General features: G+C 42.9%; 3 protein-coding genes across 18 annotated transcripts in view; 1 reads left to right on the top strand and 2 right to left on the bottom strand.

Annotated features, from left to right (window-relative positions):
* NFYA (nuclear transcription factor Y subunit alpha) overlaps positions 1 to 5593 on the bottom strand; it is a 16424-nt gene extending 10831 nt beyond the window's left edge. For 9 of the 10 annotated variants that reach the window (XM_033009619.2, XM_033009623.2, XM_042800297.1 and 6 more), the window contains exons 1-2: positions 4676 to 4773; positions 1615 to 1739 (exon numbers count right to left, since the gene is read on the bottom strand). In XM_033009619.2, coding sequence (XP_032865510.1) covers positions 1615 to 1689 — 75 coding nt within the window. In that variant the 5' untranslated portion in view covers positions 1690 to 1739; positions 4676 to 4773. Of the gene's footprint in view, positions 1 to 1614; positions 1740 to 4675; positions 4774 to 5502 lie in introns of those variants that run through there. The other variant, XM_042800295.1, reaches the window with a different exon arrangement.
* OARD1 (O-acyl-ADP-ribose deacylase 1) lies at positions 4748 to 17354 on the top strand. Of its 7 annotated transcripts, none has more exons than XM_042800306.1 (7): positions 4748 to 4846; positions 6438 to 6484; positions 14906 to 14914; positions 15467 to 15611; positions 15763 to 15821; positions 16197 to 16309; positions 16647 to 17354. In XM_042800306.1, exons 2-7 carry the CDS (start codon positions 6458 to 6460, stop codon positions 16747 to 16749), a joined length of 456 nt encoding a protein of 151 aa, XP_042656240.1. In that variant the 5' UTR covers positions 4748 to 4846; positions 6438 to 6457; the 3' UTR covers positions 16750 to 17354. The 7 variants fall into 7 exon arrangements, with proteins under 7 accessions (XP_042656240.1, XP_042656239.1, XP_042656236.1 ...); XM_042800305.1 differs by lacking the exon at positions 4748 to 4846 and adding an exon at positions 5017 to 5283; XM_042800301.1 differs by lacking the exon at positions 4748 to 4846 and adding an exon at positions 5970 to 6056.
* Positions 17153 to 23472, bottom strand: part of APOBEC2 (apolipoprotein B mRNA editing enzyme catalytic subunit 2) — a 23613-nt gene continuing 17293 nt past the window's right edge. The window contains 1 exon segment of the mRNA XM_033009631.2: positions 17153 to 20455. Within this exon segment, the coding sequence (XP_032865522.2) occupies positions 19915 to 20455 (541 nt within the window). The 3' untranslated portion in view covers positions 17153 to 19914.

The following is a 23472-nucleotide window of genomic DNA, read 5'->3' as shown; positions in this document are numbered from 1 at the left end:
AGAGGGTGAATTTAAAATTCATACACACTGCTCTTGGAACATAAGGAATGGGAATATGTTTAGCAAACCTAACAACGGAATACCAACAAAACTGCATATGATACTGACAGGCTTCAATATCCAAACCAAAAATCACTTACAAAGAACATGAGAGATTATTTTGCAGAATTTAAAATCTCAGCTTCATTGTTTTAGACTGCTACCTTTCTGCTTAATGTTTCCTTTCACTGCCCAGGTTTCTTCCTGCGAAGGGGTTCCAGATTTTTCTCAGTCTTGTTAGTTACAATAAAGGCCGTAAATCCTTTCTGCACAGAACATCAGCACAGGTGTCTACAGTCTAAGCTTCATCTGTGTCACCCCTGCATCAACGTCTTCCCACCACTGACCTTGAATGACAAATCTTGAGAGGTTGCAAGAGCAGTTAAATCTACAAGCCTTTTCTATCTTTAGCCTCTTTAGTAAGAGTCCCAAAATAATCTGCATTAACTGTGTTAGCATTTTGGAAGATGAAAGATATCTCTCTACTAAAAGCTGTACTACAACAGGCCTATTAAAAAAAAAAAGAAAAATATTTTATGTCAAATACAACACAGGCTTTAAGAGCATGTAGTAAAAAATTATACAAGCCAAGCTATGGTTTAACCTCTTTTTCTACCTACAAAGTGTCAATAAAACCAAATAAATTTTTGAGTACCTGTTGAAAGCAGGTATTTTTGATAGTTCTTAATATGCAATTTTTAATCTCAAATATAATCTTGTTCTTATTGAAAAAGTCAGTTTCAGCTAAATTCAACGGAAGAAGCTGGTCCCCACCATCAAACACCCAAACAGGCTGATGACAAAGCAAAGAGTATCTCACTGAAAACATAATCCAGTGGCTCACTCATTTACATGACAAACTAAAAAACTCCTCTTGCCTTGAACCAGAACAAACATAAGATGCAACAAAAAATCAGCAGCAGCAAAACTCATCTGTAAATGCATTACTGTATCCAAGTGGGTGAAGCCTAACAACAGCAAAAATCTATAAAACCTTAAAAAACACCAACCCTCCTCATTTGCACATGATAATATGAACTAGAAACTTCTTTCTAGAATGGATTCATTCATCCAAAGCTACACATTTATTCCAATTCCTGTACTGTGTGCTCATTTTGATCCACCTGCAATTCTAAAAAGGTAGCTCAATAAGTATTTCTTTTGAGAAAGCTGGAGGAGTCATCTATGGGCTTGATCAAAGCCTATTTCAATTTTGGGGAAAATCTACATTGTTCCTTGTAGATAACTGACTGAATCAATATTCCGTTTCCTCCAATTTCAGAGAGGATTTGTTACTTTCCTCATGTCACCACCAGTTTGCAAACTCCCTAATACACTAAAATTTGGTGAGTTGTATACATGTAATTTTATTAATTTAATTTTATAACAAATATTAAATAAAATAAATGTATTTACTCTGACTTCAAGTCACTGACCAGGTGACAAAAGTCAGGTAAGCACATATCCAGACAGTATCATGAAGCATCTTGCTGGTTCTGTGAAACTCTGAAAAGTACAAACAGATTTGTAACTTGGCACTGGCACTGCCAGCTCACCCGTTATCACTTTCCATACCTGCTGCTGAATCTGTCCAGCCTGCACAACGATCTGCTCTGTGGAACTGTTACTATTTGCTGCATACTGCTCCATAGTGCTTCAGTTCCAATATGGTCAAAGGCACACCTCAGTCCTCCGTGTATCTGACAAGTTAAAAAAGCACGTGATTATTGTCCCAACATTTGAAGATTAGTATTACATTACAATAGCTGAAAAGCAAACCATCTGCTGACATTGAGGTCAGAATCAGACAGTAAGAGCTTCTGTTTAATCAAGGACCTACCTCTTTCAAAATGTCACCTTACTTTCATTGAGTAACAAAGCTAGAATTGTAATTTCAAGAACATCTAACTTGACTGAGAAGCAGGAAGTATCTTAACCTTAATTCTATCATTATCTTCAGTGAATCACAATAGTAGCTATGAACCTATTTATCTTCGTTTTACCCCTCAAAGTCTGTGTACTCTGGGCTACGGACAGGTGCCTACACTACATATTGGTGGAGGAGAGGGGAGTTATCACTAAAGAAACTCACAAAATACAAAGTTTAGGTGTGTGATAAATAATAGAAGAATTTTGCTTTCGCTAAAAGTAATTAAACAATTATTTCTTAGGCTAAAGCTATTATTAGTACAATGATCCAAATTTTAAGAAAAGTAAAAGACTTTACTACTGGGAAAAGGGGGGAATTGATCTGAGGAAACACCAACCCAACAGCCCCCCCTCCTTGGGATGCTCACCAGATGATCCATAAAGGGTGGTAACTCTTTTGCAATGGAATGAGAAAGAACAGAATGGGCCATCCCTGGTATCCCTTGTCCTTGAGATAAGAGAGGAACTGAAACCACTGAGCCAGAAAGACAAAGGAGCTGCAAATTGGCCCAGACTTGAAGGACAAGGTGTACTGTGACCACAAGACTGAAGAAAGAAGAAGATAAGATTGTAGAAGAAGCCAGGAGGTGTGCTGAAGGTGTTGAAACTGGCAGCTGTGTGGAGAAAAGGGGGTTTGAAACTTAAACAATTTGGTGTGCCTGGATGGAGCTGCCACTCCTCGGCCACCCCAGCGCTGCATGTGCTCTCTTACCTTAATAAAGATTCATTAATCCATATTTGGATGTGATTTGCCTTAATCTACCTATAACAGGTGTAAAACCAAGCTCCAAGAATTCAACAAAGCTAAGTGAAACTGTCTCTCCTTTCCCAACTATGCAGCACGCCTTCCTCATATCTCTTTCTTCTCTTCCCACTTTTATATATTTTGAAAATAGCCAGCAGATTTCTCGCTGTTTCCATCCTTTTACTGCCTCTCATTTCTTGGACCCTTGCCTATACATATGAAGAACACACTGTTGAAATAAAATACTTAGTTCCATTACCTCCTTCTCCCTCATATTTCTTCTCAGTTGATCAACAAGGGAAGAATTCTTACTATTACTTTTAACGAGGTATTTGATTTATGCTATGACTGAACAAGTACCTGCTACATTAATGAAAAAGCAGCCTGTAACTTTAATCTTCGAAGTCTAAAGCAACAAAACCCCAGGCTCCTTCAGTTTTCAAAGAAATACACACAAAATGTATTCCCAACTTTAACTGTAAGAGTTGCTGTGGTTACTACTGTAATGACACCTCTCACACTCCATGCTCTTCAAAACATCCTTTGTACTTCAGTGTCTTCCATTTATCTTAAGAACACGTCATTTTTTCATCAACTTACTCCTCACCATGGCCTAAGAAAGGCCACAATGATTTTACACTTTGTTGTTTTCTTGCTTCGGTTAACACCAAATGTCGCTTACCCACAAAAATAAATGATTAACCAGCATGGATCATGACAGACCAGAAGCATGTTCATTACAGGGGGCACAATACTCAGCCATAACAATGTAAGAACCTTCGCAGTCCCTACCAAATATTTTGTTCAGAATAACAATGTAACGTTGCTAACCCTGGAGATCACAAAGATAATCTGTGTCACAGCACTGAAAGGCACTACATTTTAATGCAATTTTAACTCTATCCTTGGCCCATTTGGTAACAGTTTTTCATAGCCTGCCAGAATAAAAGATAAATATTCTTTCTGAAGATGATACCATCTACTAAGGTTATTAGTTCAATTTTGCACTCCATACTTAATTTCTGCCCTAATCCCTGTGGGCCTGTCAGAAAACAGTTCCCACATTTCATTCTTCAGAGAAGTATTTCAATAGCAAGCACAGGGTGCCAGTAAATCGTATTTGCCAAAAGTTCTCTGGCTTCCTTAATGGCACAATAAATAATCAAGCACATGCGTACTTCTACTTGGAAATGCTTCTTCACAGACGCCAGTATCAAGTCCCTGTCTTGTTTACATAAAATATTAGCAGCATTGTAATCCTCACTCTCTGCACCAGCTATGGCTAGCCAAAGTTACAAACAGAAGACCTGACATGTGCTTGATTATAGTTCTTCAAGGGATTACCTAATTTCCTTCATTAAAACACACACCACTGGCTTTACTGTATCAAAGTTAAATTTTAAAGACTGGTGATCTACTTCAATGGCATGCTCCTCCCACAGCTGATCTCACTAGTGAGCTCCCCCTCACCAGCTCCCTGTCTGCACTGAAAATGACTTAGTGTTCTAGTTTTATTAGCATATATTCATATATATGTATACAGACACATATATAGGAAGCTATAGAAGCTACACCAACAGCTCCCTCGGAAAATAAGCTACACCACCAAGAACAAACCAGCATCATAAACTGTGCTAGTACTTGAGCTAGCTTGAAAGCATTATTTTAAAACACGCTGCACCCTGAAACAACATTACTAAATTGGGTGAAGTTTCTAGGGCAGACCCTGTCAGTCTCTGCAGATAACCGTTGTCCTCCAAGGACACCAGGGGAGGACAGACACCCACGCAAGGCCAAAGATGGGATTTAACTAAACAACAGCACAGCCAGGTCACAATCTTATTTCCCACTGTTGGGCAGAATAAAACGCGTGGTACCCAGATTTTGTTTCCTTCTTATCAAACTTGCAAGTCAAGGAGTTCACCCAGGGACCTTCTCATTTTACTGCAGAAAGCCTCTGACCTGGGGGTTTTCTCGGCGGGCAGAGCTCGCCGCGCCGTGCTCGGGCGGGTGAGGCAGTGCCCCGGAACCCACGGCGGAGGAAGCGGGGCAGCACCGGGGCCCCTCGCTCCCGCAAAAGGGGCGGTCGGTCCCCGCAGAGGGAGCACACGGCTGGCGACATTTGGCCTCCAGGTGCGTTTACGGGGGGAGGCGGGAAGGGGAGCGTCTACACCCACTTCTCCGGCACGCCGGCAGCCCCGGGGAAGAGGGAAAGGGGGTGGGGTGGGGGAGCGACCTGCCCTTGGCGCAAACTCGGCGGCTTTCTCCCCCCCCCCCCCCACCCCCGCCACCTCCCCCGGGCAAGGCGGGGAGGAGGAGGAAGGCGGGGGTGGGGAGGAGGAGGGGCAGCCCGGGCTGCCCGCGGCCCATCTGTCAGCAGGGGCGGCGGGGAGGCTCGCCCGCTCCCCCCCGCTCGAAGGCGGGGCCCTGCTGCTCCCGTCCCAGCGGCCCCTCACCGCCGAGGCCTGTCCCCGCCACGGGAGGCCAACCCCGCCGCGCACTCCCCCCAGCTGCCGCCTCCTCCTCCTCCTCCTCTTCCTCCTCCGCCGGCCCCACGCCCGCACCTCCCGGTACGCTCCGCCCGCCCCCCACCCCAAGCCCTCTCCTCCCGGGGCCCGGCGGCCCCAGCCCCGCTGCGCCCCCGGAGGAGCCGGCCGCCGTCCCCTCGCCTCCCCCAGCGCCCGGCCGGCCCCGGCCCTGCGAGCGGCCTCCTGACTGGTCACTCGGCCCCGCCAATCCCGGCGCTGGGGCCGGCGCTCGGGGGCTCCATATTGGCTGCTCGCACTCACCGTGCCTCGCTCCCCCGGTTCGGGTCCCGCGCTGATTGGCTCCGCCACCGGCCCCCGAAACCCAATCAGCGCCTGCACTCAACCGCCGCGCAAAATGGCGCCCAACCCCGAACAAAGGCGAAAGGGGGGCGGGGCGGGGTGGGGGCGGCGCAGGCGCACAGCGGCGCCCGCCCCGCCTCCTGCCTCGGCGCGGCCCTCCACGCCGGGCCCCGCCCATCCGCCGCTACTGCGCCTGCGCTCCAGCTGCTGCACGGGCCTCCACTGCCCGCAAGACGCAAGCGCGAGGCTGCGCGAGGCTCCGCAAGGCTCGGCTCCACCCACCCCCCCACTCCACCACTTCCCCTCTCGACGTCTTACCCTAGGCTCCGCCTCCGAGCGCTTCGCGCATGCGCCGTGGCGGCGGGAGGTTGGCCGCCGGAATGTTCTCGGCGGGTATCATAGAGTGGGCGTTCCTCCCGCCTGCCTAGAGAGGCCAGTGAGCGAGCAGCGGCGGCCATGTTCCTGTGGCGATAAAGCCGCCGTGGTGGAGGAGGAGGAGAGCGGGGTTGACAGATGTGGGGAGCGCTGGGGAGGGTTTTCGTGGCGCAAGCCTTGGCTCGGCGGCTCCTTCTCCGTACCGTGCCCGCGGGTGTGGCCTGCTGAAGGGTTTCCTGAAGGGGCAGGGTTGATTTGGCCTGTGGGTACCAGTTGCGTGGTGACCTAGGACTGGGGCCTCGGTGCACCTCATGGGCTGGAGCTGTGGGGCTGTAGTGGGAAAGCTTGCGCTGTGCTGTTCAGGGGTACTGGCCTCCCCCTTTTCCATTTCTCAAGGGGTGTCTTGATTGTCCCAGCTGTCCCACAGATAAAGCCAATTTATCCTTGCACATTCTGGCATACCAGCTTATTGCATAGTTGGGGGTTCCTAATAACTGTTTTTCTCTCTGTCATCTTTCCAGCCACAGGAGCTCACGTTACCATGGCCACCCACTTCTCCAAGGATCATGTAAGAAACTATGAACTAAGGGTATTGTTTATTGAAATTTATGTTAAGCTCAATGTAAAGGTTAGGCGGCAAAAGACAAAAAAAAACTGCTTATGCAAATAGCTGCCAGACACCACTTGTGTGAGACAAGATAACCTGTGAGACAAGATGACTGCGTGAGATAAGATAACCGCAATTGCTTACACAAACCAGATACTTGTGCAAGCAGAAGGGGGTACTGATCAAAGACAACCACGAATGTAAAAATGTATAAAAAGGAACTGTTTGAACTGATCAGTACGGCAGTTGGCGGAGCGCAGACTCCCCTGTCGTCCAGCGCTGTCTTTGCTCATATTCTACTTGCTATAATTAATAAAATTATAATTGGATTATGATCCATTGTGGTCTCAATTTATAACAATTTCATGGTGCCGTGACTCGGATAAGGAACGGTGGGCTTCTGTCCTCCGGGGAGGCGCCCCGCGGCAGTCCGCGGCCCCGCGACTGATAGCCCACCCCATCCTTACCGACGAACCTAAATTCTAGAATAATGAGCAAAGGAGAAACCGGTAAAATCCCATAAAAATTCTGTGCACGGGAGTCCGGACGAAGACGCAGGATGCGTAAGTATATTGCGAATTTGTTCGCGGGTTTACCGTTCGGGCGGGATTGGGTTTCCTGGATTATAACGAATGAGAGGTTCGATATACTGAACCAAGCGAGTGCGGACCCTTAAGTACTGCGTTTCCCATTTCCCGCGAGGGACTGGGCCAGGAACAAGGGGAGCAAGTGAGTGTGTGTTTGTGGATAATCCAGAAGATGGGGGCGAAGGGCAGCAAGCCTTCGACTCCCATGGGAAGGGTACCCACTGTACCTAAGAATACCCCTCTGGCATATATCTTAGACAATTGGAGATATTTCCCTGGAACACTAGGGAAAGATAAGCAGAAAATGATAGAATATTGTACTAAGATATGGGGAGGGAAGAAGATTTCTAAAAATGTCTTTTGGCCAGTCTGCGGGTCAGAAGAAGATATGATAAATGCAACAATTAAATCTCTGGGTTAATAATAAAAAACCCCTTAACCCGGAAGAAAGTCAGTATGCGGGAGTGTGGCTAAAAAGACTGGGAGCTAGACTTTACCCGCTGAATGAAATAAACTAAACAAAAGAAAAAGAAGGAAGGGTTAGACAAAACCCTTCTAACCCCCCCTCCTTACATTTCCCCTCCTGCTCCCACAGCCCCTCCAGAGGTCCCCAGAGCGCCCACTCCCCCACCGGAGTCGGAACAAGAGTCTCCCCCTCCTCCTAGACGTGTAACTAGAAGCTAAAAAGGGGCAGCTCAGATGTACCCCCTAAGGGAAATACCCATGGGGGGACCTCAACCCGTGATCGGATATATTTCCGTACCCCTAAACTCGGCTGACCTATGAGATTTTAAAAGAACCGAGATGGGAAACTTAATTGAGGACCCACTCGGAGTGGCAGAAAGATTAAATCAATTTTTTGGACCAAACCTTTATACTTGGGATGAGATGCAATCTATCCTTGGTCAATTATTTACTACCGAGGAAAGAGATATGATTAGACGAGCAGGAATGAGACTGTGGGATGCTCAACATGCCCAGGGACCTCAAGCGGATATTAAATGGCCACTCCAAAGACCTAATAGGGATAATCAGGATCCGGTGCATAGAACTCATATGCAGGACCTGAGAACTATAGTAATTCAGGGAATTAGAGAAGCAGTACCCTGTGGCCAGAATATTAATAAAGCATTTAATGAAATGCAAAAGAAAGATGAGAGCCCTACTGAGTGGCTGAAACGACTGAGGAAAGCCCTTCAGCTGTATTCTGGGGTAAATCCAGACGACCCTTTAGGGCAAGCACTCCTCAAAACTCAGTTTGTGGCAAAATCATGGGAAGATATCAGAAAGTCTATGTAAGGCGAGAGGAAGAGAGCAGCAAGTGACAAGTAAAAATGATGGTAGCAGCGGTCAGAGAGGACCGTAAAGGACGAACTGGTGAACACAGATCTGCTGGAACGAAACAAGGGAACGTAGTAGTAAAGAAGGAACAGAGATGTTGTTTTTACTGTGGAAAGAAGGGACATATAAAGAAGAATTGAAGAGAAAGGATCAGGGATGAGGAAATATTGAAAACGGAATAGGAGAGTCAGGGGCTCTATATCTTAGGGGACCGGAGTCATCATGAGCCCTTGATAAAATTAAAAATAGGTCCCCATAAACAAGAGTTCACCTTTTTAGTAGACACTGGGGCTGAAAAATCGACTATTAAACAAATACCTGAGGGATGTAAAATTTCCTCGGAAAAAAGTACAAGTAATTGGGGCAAAAGGAGAACCATTTAAAGTAAACAAAATCAAAAATGTGGTATTCGAAACTGAAAATAAATTTGGAATGGGTGAACTCTTGCTCGTCCCTGAAGCAGAATTTAATCTGCTAGGACGAGATTTAATTGTTGAATTACAATTAGAAATTAAAGTGAAAAATCAAGAGCTAACAGTGTCTACTTATCCTTTGACCGTGGATGAGCAAAAACAAATTAACCCCGATGTCTGGAACTCTCCGGACACAATTAGTAGACTGGAAATCCCACCGATTAAAATCCAAGTTTCTGAACCCCACATACCTGTGAGGGTAAAGCAATATCCCATTTCCTTAGACGGACGGAGAGGATTAAAACCAGAAATTGATCGATTATTAGCACAAGGAATCTTAGAGCCTTGTATGTCACCCTTTAACACCCCCATTCTGCCTGTAAAGAAACCAAATGGGAAATATCGGCTCGTACATGATTTAAGGGAAATCGTTTAAGGGAGCACGGGGCGGCTAGGGTTAATCCCTTGCGGGGAAGTCCCAGCGGCAGGAATTCAAGGGGGGATGGGATTTGTGGATGTGCCGCTCACTAATGTAGAAGTGAGGGCGTATAAGAATGAATTTAGGAGGTTATTAGAGGACCCTGTGGGGCTGTCAGAGAAGACTGATCAATTTTTGGGACCCAGTATATATATACATGGGAGAAGATGCAGTCGATTACGGGAATTTTTTTCTCTCCTGAAGAAAGACAGATGATCAGAACGGTTGGAATGTGGATATGGGAGAGAGAAAATCCGCAGGGGATACCCGGGGAAAGGAAACTCCCTGTAACCCCTCTGCAGTGGAATCAGAATGAACAAGAGCGGAGGAGAGATATGAGTGACTCTAGGTCATTATAATAAGAGTCTGGAGGAACTCCTGAGAGAAGCACAGAAAGTAGATATTAGGAAGGATGAAGAAGAGGCTAAAACTAAAGCTAAAACTATGATAACTGCACAAGAAGCTGTTAGAAACAAACACAAGGAATCTCAGACGGGAAATCACAAATTTGAAACAGGCAAGGGAATGAAAGGGGAGGCGGAACCAAGAGGCACCACTGGCTAGGGAAATCACAAGGGAATGTTTTCATTGTGGGAAGGGGGGGCATTATAAACAAGAATGCCCCCAGAGAATACGGGACCTGTTGGTGTTTGAAGTAACCCAACAGGATGAGGGTGGTAATCACTAGGGGTGTCAGGGACTCTACCTCCTGGGGGATATACCAACAGAAGAGCCCTTGATAAATTTGAAATTAAGACCCCAGGAGGAAGATTATGTAAAAGATACAACTTGGGCTGTAGGGGCTAAAGGTGAAGGGGTTTTTGGTCCCAGTTATAAAGAATGTGTTAATACAAGGGGAAGATCAATATGCTGTTAATGATTTGTTGTTAATGCCAGGGGTAGGATGTAATTTGCTAGGTAGAGATTTACAAGTGCAATTAGGAATAGGTGTGGTGCTGGGTGAAGGAAAACTAGTGGTTAAATTACTAGAATTATGGGAGGAGAATCAGGGAGGATATTTAGGAACCAGAGCATAACTGTTTGGATTTTATAAATTATCAAACGAAAATAAGAGAAGATCTGTTAAATAAACCTTTGCCCTATAGAGAAAAACTATTTATTGATGGGTCCTCTCGATGCCTAGAAGGAAAAATATTGGGTTATGTAATTATCGAGAGGCAGAAGATGGAAGTGTTTGAAAAGGGGAAATTACCTGCTGGGTGGTCAGCACAAGTCTGTGAACTCTATGCCCTAAAACAGACATTGGTATATTTGAGAGATAAGGAAGGGACAGTGTACACAGACTCAAAGTATGCATTTGGAGTGGTCCACACATTTGGAAAAATATGGGAAGAAAGAGGGCTTATAAATACAAAAGGGAAGGAGCTAGTACACGAGCGGCTGATCAGAGAAGTTTTAGAAGCCCTGAAGCTCCCCACAGAAATTGCAATTGTGCATGTGAAAGGACATCAGAGGGGAGCATCAATGGAAATAAGGGGGAATAATTTAGCAGATTAAGTAGCCAGAGAAGCAGCTACAGAATCATCATTGGTAGTTTTATTGGTAATAATACCAGGGGATTATGAGAATTTAGCCCCAAATTTCACAGAACAAGAAAAGGATATACTTAAAAATAAGGGGGGAAAAGATTCAGAAGGAAAATGGACTTTAGCAGATGGAAGGCAGATGTTAAACAAAACAAGATCATGAGAAATTCAGATCATGAGAAATTCTGTCATTAATACATTAGAAAATACATTGGGGAACACAATCACTTTGTGATCATTTCCTTAGACAATATGGGTGTATAGGAATATATATGGTGGCTAAACAACTAGTTGATCGATGTTTGATTTGTTAAAAAGTGAACAAAAAGGTAATGAGATAAAAAAAAAAAAAAAAAAAAAAAAAAAAAAAAAGGTGGCTGGGGAATAGGAGCTAGCCATACAAAGCCTCCAGGTAGACTTAACAGAGCTACCTTAAATACAAAGGTGGAAGTATTTGTTGGTATTAGTGGCTCACTTAACTCATTGGGTGGAAGCAATCCCCCACACCAAGGGCAATGGCAAGCATGGTATCCAAGGTGTTACTGGAAAACATTATCCCCAGATATGGATTAATAGAAAGAATAGACTTGGGCGGAGGAACACATTTCATTTTAAAAATTATACAACAGCTATCTGAAGCCTTAGGGATCGAATGGGCATGGCACACCCCATGGCATCCTCGGAGTTCTGGAAGAGGAGAAAGAATGAATCAAACTTCAAAACAAACCTTGACTAAGTTAATGATTGAGACTCAGATGTCTTGGATTAAATGCCTGCCGTTGGCCTTATTAAGGATCAATACTCAGCCACGAACAGACCTGGGTATTTCTCCCTATGAAATGATGTTTGGATTACTATGTATGAGTAATGACAGGGATATTGTCATCCCTGAAGTAGGAGATCAGTATGTAAGAAAGTATGTAATAAGAATTGGTAACACTTTAATGAAACATTGGTAACACTTTAATGAAACTGAGAAAGAAAGGACTTCTGCCTCAAATATCACCATTGGCTTTTAATATCCACAATGTAAAACCAGGTGATTGGGTATTGATAAAAGTGTGGAAAGATTAATCATTAACTCCCGAGTGGGAAGGTCCATTTCAGGTGCTGCTGATCACCGAGACAGCGATCCGAACAAAAGAAAAGGGGTGGACTCTTGCCTCCTGAGGAAAAGGACTGGTGGAAAAGCCTCAGGAGTGGACTGTGGTACCATCAACTGACCAACTACAAGTCACCCTCAAAGGACTAAGTAAATTCATCAGGAGGGGATTGAATGACTCTTAACCAGTGGTTTGACTGGGTTTTTGACTGGGTTCAGAGGTAACACTGTGAAAATTTACTTATTCATTTACTTACTTGCTGTATAAGGAAACAAAAACAAAAAAACAGACAAAACCAAACAAAAAAAACTGTCAGGGAAAAGCTGGCGTTTACCGAGCATTAACTGACAGACATGTTACAGAGTGGCTTTTGGTAACAGATTATGAGCATTTTGGATTCAATTAGGCATTGCTAGAAAATCAACCTAATAGGGTAATACCTTGTCTCGAGTGTATGTATGGATGTCATGAAGCGTGGGTTTTGTGTGAATGTGAAATGTGTTACCGGATGTGGTACTTCTTGCAGATGGAGAAAATTGTCTTATAACTGTATAGGGAAGGGGCATGAACTGTAACCTTGATTTACGGGGAAAAAGAGGTTAGTCCCCAGAATTTGTGATGTCCCTGAGAGTTGATGGGAGGACACTATCGGAAAGTGCCAAAATTTTGCTTTGCTTAGAAACAAAGGAAGTGGCTACAAAGGAGCTGCACTTGAATTGACTAACTCTTAACACACGGATTTGTTAAACAGTAGAGGGCAAGACCGGGTTAACCTCTGTGCTCGCCACCAAGAAGACCTTTTTCTCAGCTGTGGGCTGCAACCCCATAGGCATGAGAGGTGGGAGTATATGTTATACCGGACCTCTGCTAATCATCCTGGTATGGTTTGCTTTAATAGTGGCAAATTTGTGCAGCAAGTGCTTTACTGTTATGTCCAACATCAGAGTGGCTTTGCTTTCCCAAAGACAGAAGGGTGGATGGAGATATTTTAGTGGGAAGAAGAGAATCCAAGTAAAAGATGTGACAGAAGTAAAACAGCCAGTACCAAAACCGCCGAAAAGACCTATAACAGAACTTTCAACATGGTTAACCAAAGGAGATGGTGGTTTACATAAGCAGATACAACTACATGCGTACTTGAAAGAGGAACATTTACAAGGGCAAAAGATATGTAGTAAAAAGGCAAACAAAGTGAGGGCTACCAACATCAAGGCTGCACAATAAATTGCTGCCCATGCATAAGCACGCTCCATTGTTTTCGCGGTATCGGAGGTACAAGAGTGAGAGCGCGAGTGGCGAACCTGCCTGGTCTGTAGGGATCAGGAGTCAGGGTCCACATACGCAGCAGGAAAATGGATTTCCACGCCCCCAGTCCAAAGCGCATGTGTTGCTGGAGGGTCTCGAAAGTTCGGCTATACCCGGATGGCAAAAACAACTGCCAGGCCCGCCCAGATCTAGGCAGCACAGGCATTCTGGGTGGAAGAGAAACTTCCGCTCATTGCGCACTTGGACCTTCCTCGGTCAAGCCGCTAGCCTGGGGCTGGACTATCCCACTAATCTTACTGATCCCACTGGATTGCAATCTTGGGAAGATGGGAGTAGGGGACGATCCCGTGTGCGCCGGCCTGCTGTTGGGATTTTTCATTATATTGGTGGTGACTGTCGTTGCCATCGCGGTATGCGAGGGAATGTCTCGTGGCTGGTGTCGGAGAAGATCACCTCCTCCCCCCAATCCTCCAAGATCACGAAGACAACTAAGACGCCCTCGAAACCGTGATGAGGTGATGGAAACAGACTTATAGTTCAAAGAAGAAAATGTTATTGATCAGAGGAGTTACCGCGCGGCGCGTGACTGTTGTTCTTGGACTCTATCTTTCTGTCGCTATCGCCCCGTGAGTAAGGGTAACAAGACATCGAAGGACAACATCCAAAGGACAGTGCTCATATCTTTAGTTCTTACTTTTTCTCTTTCTGATTGTGTCGCGTGGGACTTTGCTGGATTGTTATACAGTTAATTATTTCAGGTTCTTGTTTGCTAATAAATTGTTGATTATTGTTTACAGAGTGTCTGATAGTACGGTTGACTGTACAGTTCGGCACACAGCTCGAATGTGCTTAACACCAACAGGTGAAACAGTAGTAGCAAATTGCATGTTGGTCACAACTTGTTGGATTAACTGAACAAAGCAAGGAATAAATAACACACGGCAAAAACATTAAGGCGACAACTGCACATAGCAGATAGAATAAGAGCTGTTTTACCTATGGTGCTCTGAAAACACCCTCAATGTTAGATTCAGAATGGTGGGATGATCTATTAGGAGCTTCCTGGTGGAAAAGATTGTTGTGAATGCGTTATGCCACGTGAAAACTATGATTGTAATTGTAAGGTATTATCTTGAGAGTGTTATGATAAATGTTGGAATTGTGGAAAAAGGTTTGTTTGCAGTGACGAAAATGAAAGTAGCATCTAATAAACAATAATAGGATAAAAGAAAAAGGGGGGATTGTAAGAAACTATGAACTAAGGGTATTGTTTATTGAAATTTATGTTAAGCTCAATGTAAAGGTTAGGCGGCAAAAGACAAAAAAAACTGCTTATGCAAATAGCTGCCAGACACCACTTGTGTGAGACAAGATAACCTGTGAGACAAGATGACTGCGTGAGATAAGATAACCGCAATTGCTTACACAAACCAGATACTTGTGCAAGCAGAAGGGGGTACTGATCAAAGACAACCACGAATGTAAAAATGTATAAAAAGGAACTGTTTGAACTGATCAGTACGGCAGTTGGCGGAGCGCAGACTCCCCTGTCGTCCAGCGCTGTCTTTGCTCATATTCTACTTGCTATAATTAATAAAATTATAATTGGATTATGATCCATTGTGGTCTCAATTTATAACAGATCAGGAGGAGAGAGTGCGTAGAAAATGGGTTATGGGTACTACTGCTGTGATGTGTGTCTCTATAAAGAGGCCTTCCTGTTACTGGAAGCCCAATAACATGGCAGCTGGCTGAACCATGTAGCTTTTTGGAGTAAAGTGGCTGATAATGCTAATTTTCTTGTGATTTTGTGCATATGTCAGTGATGTGGATATTGTACAACAGCACAGAGCTTACCTGCTTAACTAGCTAAGTGGCGTTATGTCCAGCACTGACACGCTGGCAGTATGCTGAAGAGGGGCACTAATCCACTTGTACTATTACATAATTTTATTTCTTGGGCTTTGAATTTGTAAAATTAACTGCTGAGCTGACACATAACTCATAACAGCTCTTGTAGAAAAGATAGTTAACTGTATATTTTGTACATAATTTCTGCCAATTCGCTTACTTGTCAACTGCATCTTAAACTCAGTGCTTTACAGTCTTTACGGGCATGCCACATTCCCTGTTAAGTGAATAATCTGTTACTTGAATCTGTGCTCGTACCTTATTTTTATTTACCCTTCTGTTTGTGTTGTTTTCCAGATCAAGTGTGTTAAGGGGGACCTTTTCTCATGTCCCCCAACGGACTCGTTGGCTCATTGCATCAGCGAAGACTGTCGTATGGGTGCAGGCATAGCTGTTCTTTTTAAGAAAAAGTTTGGAGGCGTACAAGAGCTGTTGGATCAACGTGAGTGATACGCTTGGGGTGGAGATGCAGGAGCTGAAGGGAAACCTTGATTTCCAGCAGTAAGGGTATTCCAAGCTACTTGGGGTGCAGGGAGAATTACGTAGTGGAATGTAACTGTTTCAAAAATACCATCTTAATTTTTTCACTTTAGAAAAGAAAACTGGGGATGTGGCAGTCCTCCGAAGAGAGGACCGATACATTTACTACCTGGTAAGAATGGAACATTACTCATGCACTTCCCCGTAACTAAACTATATTAAATATGATAAGGGCTTTAATAGTTGTGATTTTTTTTATCATGTTCTTCTAAATAAGAAGTGTGCAATGTATTATTCAAATATTGCTACTTGAGAAGGAGCCAAGCTGTGTTGTGTATATATATTTAAACTTTAAATGGACGGAACTGGTTGCTAAATTACATTGTTTTAAGCTATGAAACGTAGTTCTTTTTCCAGGTTTATTCTCTTCGCAGTAGCAAATCTGGGTGTGGAGTTTCAGAGTGTAGTGGAATGTGGTTTTTAAAAAATAAAGTAGTTTGCAGTTACTATGCCAAAGGCACAATTGACCTTTTACATTTATACTTAGATTACAAAGAAGAAGGTTTCTCACAAACCAACATATGAGACTATGCGAAAGAGTTTAGAAGCCATGAAAGCTCACTGTCTGAACAATGGAGTTACTGACATTTCCATGCCTAGGTAAGAAAATTAGTCACTGCTATGTAAATACTTCAGTGTTTCTTGCATAGAAGGATTTTTGAGAGATGATCCCCTGCTGTGAAATAAGAGTTCCAAGTATCCACTTCTTCTTCTATTCAACACTTCTGTTCACTTGTGCAAATAAATTTACATTGCCCAATGTGTTTAAATGATAGCAGAACATACAGGCTTGGTTGTTTTCTTATTTTAACTACCCTATGTTGACTTAGGTGAGCTGTGTTAGTGGCACATAAAACTGTAGCTGCTTGAAGGGCTAGTTGTTCATAGCACGTTCCAAAACAAGCCATTACAGTTTTTTTGATGTCTCATTTTCCAGGATTGGATGTGGACTTGACCGCCTGGATTGGAATAAAGTTTCAGAAATACTTGGGGAAGTATTTGAAGACACAGATATAAAGATCACAGTTTATACTCTGTGAGCGAAAGAATTTAAAGGGAGCCCCATTTCCTTTGCTTTCAGGAGTGGAAAACTGTTAACTGATGAGGGGGGGAAACTGCATGCTGAGCACATTCTTCATCTGAGCGTAGCTCACTCTTGTGTTGGCAACAAAAAGAAAAAAGCTCCAGAGCACGTAATTTTGGATATAGTGTTCAGGGAGCCTGTGAAGAAGGCAGGGGTGTTGTAACCCTGGGGGAGTTCCCAGTCTGTCCCAGCAAGCCACCAGATGTCACTGGTCCTCCACAGAGGACCTGCCTGCACTAGAGGTTCTACGTAAAGCTGACAGTTCCTATGCAGAGTGAAATTGGAGCTGTCTGTTGCTGAGGTATTTGTTGGTTTGTAGTAATGATGAGCTGTGGAGCCCTGTAACTGTTATTTTTTTAAAAGTTTTGCAGTGTTCATATCTGGCATACAGTTCCCTTACTCTTTGTTACAGGATTAAAAATTTAATTTCTACCTTCTGGCTACAAATGCAATTTTTAGTTATGAGATTGTACTTGCTAGGAATTTTGCTGCCAACATTAAATAAATAACTTTTCAGGACTGTGCTGTCAGATGAGAGCACAGTCCTTTTGGAAAAACATACTGATGTCTGTATGTGTTGTGGCTGTGTTCAGGGGAAATGCTGGAGGTGTGTATAGACACCATGTGGGTGCATTATGTACCGTATAATTGGTATAGTTTGCAGAACTCAATTTTATGAGATTCCACATGTAAATGACTGTTGTGCTATGAAAAGTCATAGTATGGAGTTTAAGGTTTGTTTTTCATATTTCTTTTTTTACTGCATTCATAATTTAGGTGTTACATGTAGGGTGGTGTTTGCTGTCATCAATAGCAAAAGTAAATCAGTAACAGTTCAGCAGATCACTGATAAACACTTGATTTTTGTAAGGTTTGGTTCCAGTACTGAAGAACTATCATATACTCAGCCTTTCCTTTCTGTTTGTTTTTTCCCACTCCCCCCTAATAAATCTTTGTGACTTTTTTTATAGTGAATGTCCGGAAAAGTGCCACATATGTTGAATAAACCTAAAATGTGAGATATAACAGTTGAAGTTTGTAGCATAACATAGGGTTCCTAATTGGTTTTTCACTATGGATTGAATGGGTGGAGCGTTTTCTGTTCTTAGCCTTGTGGATTAATCTGTGCTGTGTGGTTTCTTTGCTGATGCAGATGTGCAAATCCTGTTTGTGTCTTTAAGAGCTTCATAATATTACTCTCCGTGTTTGTTGACCATCCTTTGTAAACTTGCTTTTGGTGGATAATTGCTGTAGCTAAATATACAACTGGGGGGGGTGGTGGAATAAACTCACTAAGACAAATAGGAACTTGGAGTATTGAACTGGTCAAGAGTGGACATAAAGGCTGCTCATTGATTTAGCCCTTATGCTTATTTATGTTTGTTTTCTTAAATCTAGTGGCACAGAGGTGAAATCCACAGTGGCTCCACAGAGGGTTTTTCATTGCTGCTTGTTTTTTCTGCCTTGAAAATTTATGCCAGGATTTAGTGTAGTTGACTGAGGTAGGAGATGGTTGCGGTCAGCAGTTTTATTTGTGTGTATGTGTATGTCTAGCACCTTTCCTGCTTGTGACAGTGCAGGAGAAACCAACATGAAGAACTGATTGGAAGCATGATCCCTATCTGACTCTGTTTCTTAGCTGATGAGTGTCCTTGCAACCCTTGTTTGGTCTGTGCCTCCTTTTATATAGGACATGATGTGCCCATATTTTCTCTCTCTCTCTCTCTCTCTCTCTCTCTCTCTCACACACACACACACTTATATGTACTCTTGAAATTTTTCTGGCATATAGTAATTCTCCTTTCTCATGCTGTACTTCAGCTATGAAATATTTCATACATGGCTGTCCCAGGATGTCTCACTTGTCAGATTGAATTTAGGACCTCTTACAAATAGAGAAGGAGGAATAAATAGTACTATAGGTTTTTGCAGTGACTTCTAATTTTATTTCACTTTGCTTTTCCCAGTTTTATGTCACAAACATCACTGAACAAGGGGAGAAGGCATTTGATGTATTTGAAATGAAGTTCCTAGGGCTCCGTCATAATTTAGAATAGACCAGTTAGGGCTAACTTAAATCATAGCTCTGATTATTGAGGAGGTCAGAGGAAGAAAACCTTTTTGTCATCTTAAATCCCTTTTAACATTTACGAAGTACGTACTTTCTAAATGCATTTATCTAATGGGCAGCCTTGTTCTAAGATCTTTTCTCATAAAGTAGTCCTGCTATGTGAGGTCTACAGTCTTTCCTATAGGTCCACTGCAATCCATTTCATTCAAGGCTGTAATCACACAGCATGTTGCCTTCTTTCTTATCAGCAGAGGCAGCATGGGTTTGTTTAGGGTAGGAGGCAGGGAGGAACAAAATAAACCAAAAAAATCCCAAACACCAAAGATCTGTGTTGTATATGTATTTGTAGTCCATCAGGGCCTCATCTTCCAGAAGTTGATGTTCCATCCTGCTGGAATCAAAGCTTTGGAAAGCAGGAGTGTCCCAGATAGCCAAGTCCGTTGCATCTCTCTTCATAGATCTTTTCTGAATTAGTTGTGAGGAAGGAAAAAGAGCAACATGTTAGAAACTTTAAATGCTTTCATGTTGTGTGGTTTAAATAGGTGACTCTTCACTACCCCTTTAAAAAAAACAGGGAATTCTGCAATGATCACCATGGTTTTCTTTAATGTTTATTTTTTTTTCTAGAGGGCTAGACTTTGGGGTGGGGGGGAAATCCCCTTTTCTCTACATTCCTCTCACTGTTCCCACAAGTGTCCTGAATATCACATATGTGGGGAACAGTGAGGTATTCTTGTTGTACCTAGTGACCCTAGTACCTTTTCATTCCTGGAGATTTTTACTCTGAGGAGAAAAAGAAAAGCCCTAAATCCCTTACGTGTCTGCTGTGGAGTAGTCCACTGTAGCATTACTACCCTTGAAAGGGTAAGGTACTGCCTAGGATTATTTTCAGTATTCAGATACAGGCAAACCCAGCCAGGTATTTTGAGAGTAACAGTAATGGAAATTGGCTCTGGGCTACGCCTTTAACAACCCAAAGTAAAACCAGGAGTTGGTAATACTAATACAAGGAGATAAGTGACCAAGTGGAAATCCTCACTCACGTGAGCTTCAGTGCAAAATCTCAGCCAGCTTTTCCTCATAATATTGGAAGTTCTCTTGAATGTCCTCCCATGGCACGAAAGCCTTTGCTGCCTCTCCTTCCTCCTGTTCCACAAAGTTCTGCCAGACATACTCAAAGTCTTGAGGCTTCATAATCCTCAGCTTGCAGCCAACTGACTTCATTTTTTTCAGGGCAGCCTGCATTTCTGGCTCTTCCCACATGAAGAGGCGCCCTACCATGATTGTCAGATGCAGGTTCTTGTTCTTCTTTAGGGTCTCGGTTATGTGATCAGCGCAGGTCACGCAGGGACTGGAGGAGACGTACCAAGTGATGTTGTAGCGGAGGCTTGAGTCACACTTTGGTAAGATTGTGTTGAAGAAAGCCATTTCTGCATGGGCAGCTGCATGCTCATCTTCCAGGTAACCCCGAGAAGTCACTGACTCTTTGCCTTGGGTCTCAAGAACATAACACAGGAAGGTTTTGTTCCTGCCTGAGCTGTATTCCACATTCCTGAACTGGAATTTGAAAAACATGGCTGGGAGGCGCTCTCTATAGAGAGTGGAGAGGAGAGAATCATCTCAGAGGCAGATAATAAAGGGTTATAGCATTGGTTTAGTTCCTGTGTGTGATCTTGGACAAGTCGCTGCATCTATGATGGCTGTATTTCTCCGTGTATTAAAAGGAGATGCCTTTTAATAGGAGGATAAAAATACATTAAATATTATAAGATATTCAACTAGTTTTGCTGTGTGGTGAAGGCTTCCAGGCCCATTTTCACTACCTAGTCTTTTTCACTGAATTTTAAGTAACTGTTACAGGAAGTTTCTGGTATCTACATTTGAGGTATTTGAAGAGGAACTTGCTTCTGAAATGTATTTCTGGAGACTATGATATTTACTGTTAAAAGGAGGGATGGCAGCTGGCATTTTTCTAGTCTTAATGCACCTGTAGCCTGAACTGTTCTGTTTTCTAGGCCATTAACATAGTTCTTTCAGGGTGGTGTTGCAGTGTTAATCTGTGGCATTTGTTGTCCTGAATTGTTAGGATGATAACTGTCATTGCTAATTAATGTTTTACCCCCAGTGCTTTTACAGGCTGGATCTCCTCTGAGGAGAGGCAAGTGTGACTGACTACTTGCAGTTTTTACGTGTTCTGATCTTACTCTTCCAGTATCAGTGGAATACTAATGCTCAGTAGGATTATATTGTGACTTCAGTTTAATAAAATATCTGAGATGCACTTTTTCACAGCAACATTAGATTTTATTTCCTACTGAAGCTCAATAGCGGTCTCATGGATACTACTGATAAACTTCAGGTACTTTTAATTTGTTGTGCACCTCTTCCATTCTGGGTTTCTAAATAAGAATAATCCAAAGTGAATTATTGCAGTGAGTAATGTGTTTGCAATCCTCTTTCACTCAAACAGGGTAGTCTGCTGTTATGTTAACTTCCTTAAATGAGTCCCTTAAAATACAGTGTATAGCTTTTATGCATTGCTGACTGAAGAGGTGAAAAAGGGAAACGGCATTGTCCCACAGTACCTGTTCCTTTCTTATGGAATACCAGGCTTTCACGATTGCCCCCTGTAGCATCTAACTGTGGAGCACATAAGTATAAGAACTAGTACTTGAAGGATGTTGGGTGGAAAGATTAAAAAGATATTGCTGAGAATGAGCCTTTGTGACCCGTGAAATGCTGCAAAGTGTAAGAGTGAAGACTGCACAGAGTAGCCAAAACCAAAGTGAAATAATGAAAAGTAGTAACACAGCATTTCACTTACTACACACTAGTAATCTTCCAGTGTGTTGTACTCCTCTCATCTGAGCCTTAGGTGGACCTATAACCTTGCTATTCCCAGTGAGGCAATAATGAATCTTTGTAAAACAGAAAGTGTCTTATTCATCCCTGTCTCATCTACAGTCAGATTATAATGTCAGTCCTCTCCAGGGGGGTACACTGATCAAAGGTCAGGAGAGATTCTCAGACTCCTGGAAATTTTAATTGGGGAGAGCAATTAGGCTGCAGGAGTAAGTGGCAAAGTGTCATTCTGCTGAGAGGAAGGAACGATCTGTGATGCAACATCTCACAAGATGTCTCCAGAGGCAGTGGAAATAAATGGTATGAAAAAGAGTGAAAAGAATCAAAATAGATATGTTATGCTCACTTAGTAATGTGGGAACGACAAGTGAATGTCCTGTCAGCTTGCTAGTGGGAAATGCTGGTATGGGGGACAGTGAAAATGTGGGATGGTTGCAGGTCAGGAGTAAGGACTGTTCATGAAGAGCTGGATCTGTCCCCTTTAAAATTGGGGAATTTTTTTCCTATAGAGTGCAAAGGACGAGGCTTTGCTAGGACTGCATGAAAAGCCCCAAACAGCATGATACTCTGTGCAAATCAGAGGGATTGAGATGGGAATTCTGAGCAGAAGGACCGGGGAATAAGCACTTAGGAGTTCTGCATGTAATACCTGACTGCAAATGCTATTTTACATACCATAAGCAAATGGCTTTTTGTTTAGGAACAAATTGGAACTAGCGTGCTGTCTAAATACATAACTCAGTAAATTATAGCTATTGTCAAGCTTCTTTAGCTGTGTTATTTTGAAAGCAAATACAATTTTCCATAAATGTTTAATTCCACATACAAAGTTTCAGAAATTTCTCTTTTGTATATGTATATTCCGTACTTGCCTTAACACAGCCAGGATTTTTTTTTGCTGTCAAAGCCTGGTGGCATTTTAGGCTTTTGAGAAAGTTAAAACATAAAAGAACACCCTGTCTATTTAACTTTTTATGATACTACAGAAGTATCTAGGGTCCATTTGGGCCTGCTACACAGATCCACAGTAAAAGGCCCGGAGTTATTTCCCAGTTCTGTTTTGGATTTCCCAACACATGATTTTACAGATGAATAACTTCACTTGGAATATCAGTGTACTATACTAGCCAAATGGTGTGAGAGTTGATGTGGTTAGGTTGGCACAGTTGTACTTTTTACTGAGAGAGGAAGATCATTAGTCTTCTGAATGCAACAATATGTACGAGTCAAAACTGTTTCGCTCCTAGAATTGCATCTACACCGGAAATATCTACTGTTGCTGTCAGTCAAGGAACACTGTAATTCTTTTCACATATCATTAATTCGTGACAGTGGAAGTTTAGAGTACAAGTTTGGCTTTAGAAATTTTACTAGAAGCAGGTTTTCAGCTGCTTCTTAGACAATACAATTAAACTCTTAAATTGTTCAATTCTGCTTAGATGGGATCTGCACAAGATGGGACTTAAACAATAGAAGAGCCTGTTTGGGAGCCTTCCATGCTATTACTGTTTTAGCAGGCAGTGTATTAATGAGGGATGAGAAGCAGTAGTGTGGATACAGACTTTCATTTTGATTAATGAGCAAATAAATCTTGCTGTTTGGATATGATTTGGTTTACAGTTCTCTGCACAAACCGGGATAAGGGAAAATTGCACTGGCTTGCACAACTTCTAAACTACACAGAAAGACTACTTTAACTGCCTTTTCTTAGCATTTTGACCTCTGTTCCTGTATATGTTAGATGAC

Source organism: Tyto alba, unplaced genomic scaffold, assembly GCF_018691265.1.
Source record: "Tyto alba isolate M040663 unplaced genomic scaffold, T.alba_DEE_v4.0 Super-Scaffold_30, whole genome shotgun sequence".
Classification (NCBI taxonomy): domain Eukaryota; kingdom Metazoa; phylum Chordata; class Aves; order Strigiformes; family Tytonidae; genus Tyto; species Tyto alba.
Note: the sequence above shows the minus strand (reverse complement) of the source record. Positions and strands in the feature narration are given on the sequence as shown.

Bases quoted from the DNA above. Each gene is read 5' to 3' on its own strand.
- OARD1 (XM_042800302.1), top strand. From the start codon at position 5,597: ATGGCGCCCAACCCCGAACAAAGGCGAAAGGGGGGCGGGGCGGGGTGG. The intron at 6,057-6,437 runs GTGGGGAGCGCT...TCATCTTTCCAG, and splicing joins GGAGAGCGGGGTTGACAGAT to CCACAGGAGCTCACGTTACC.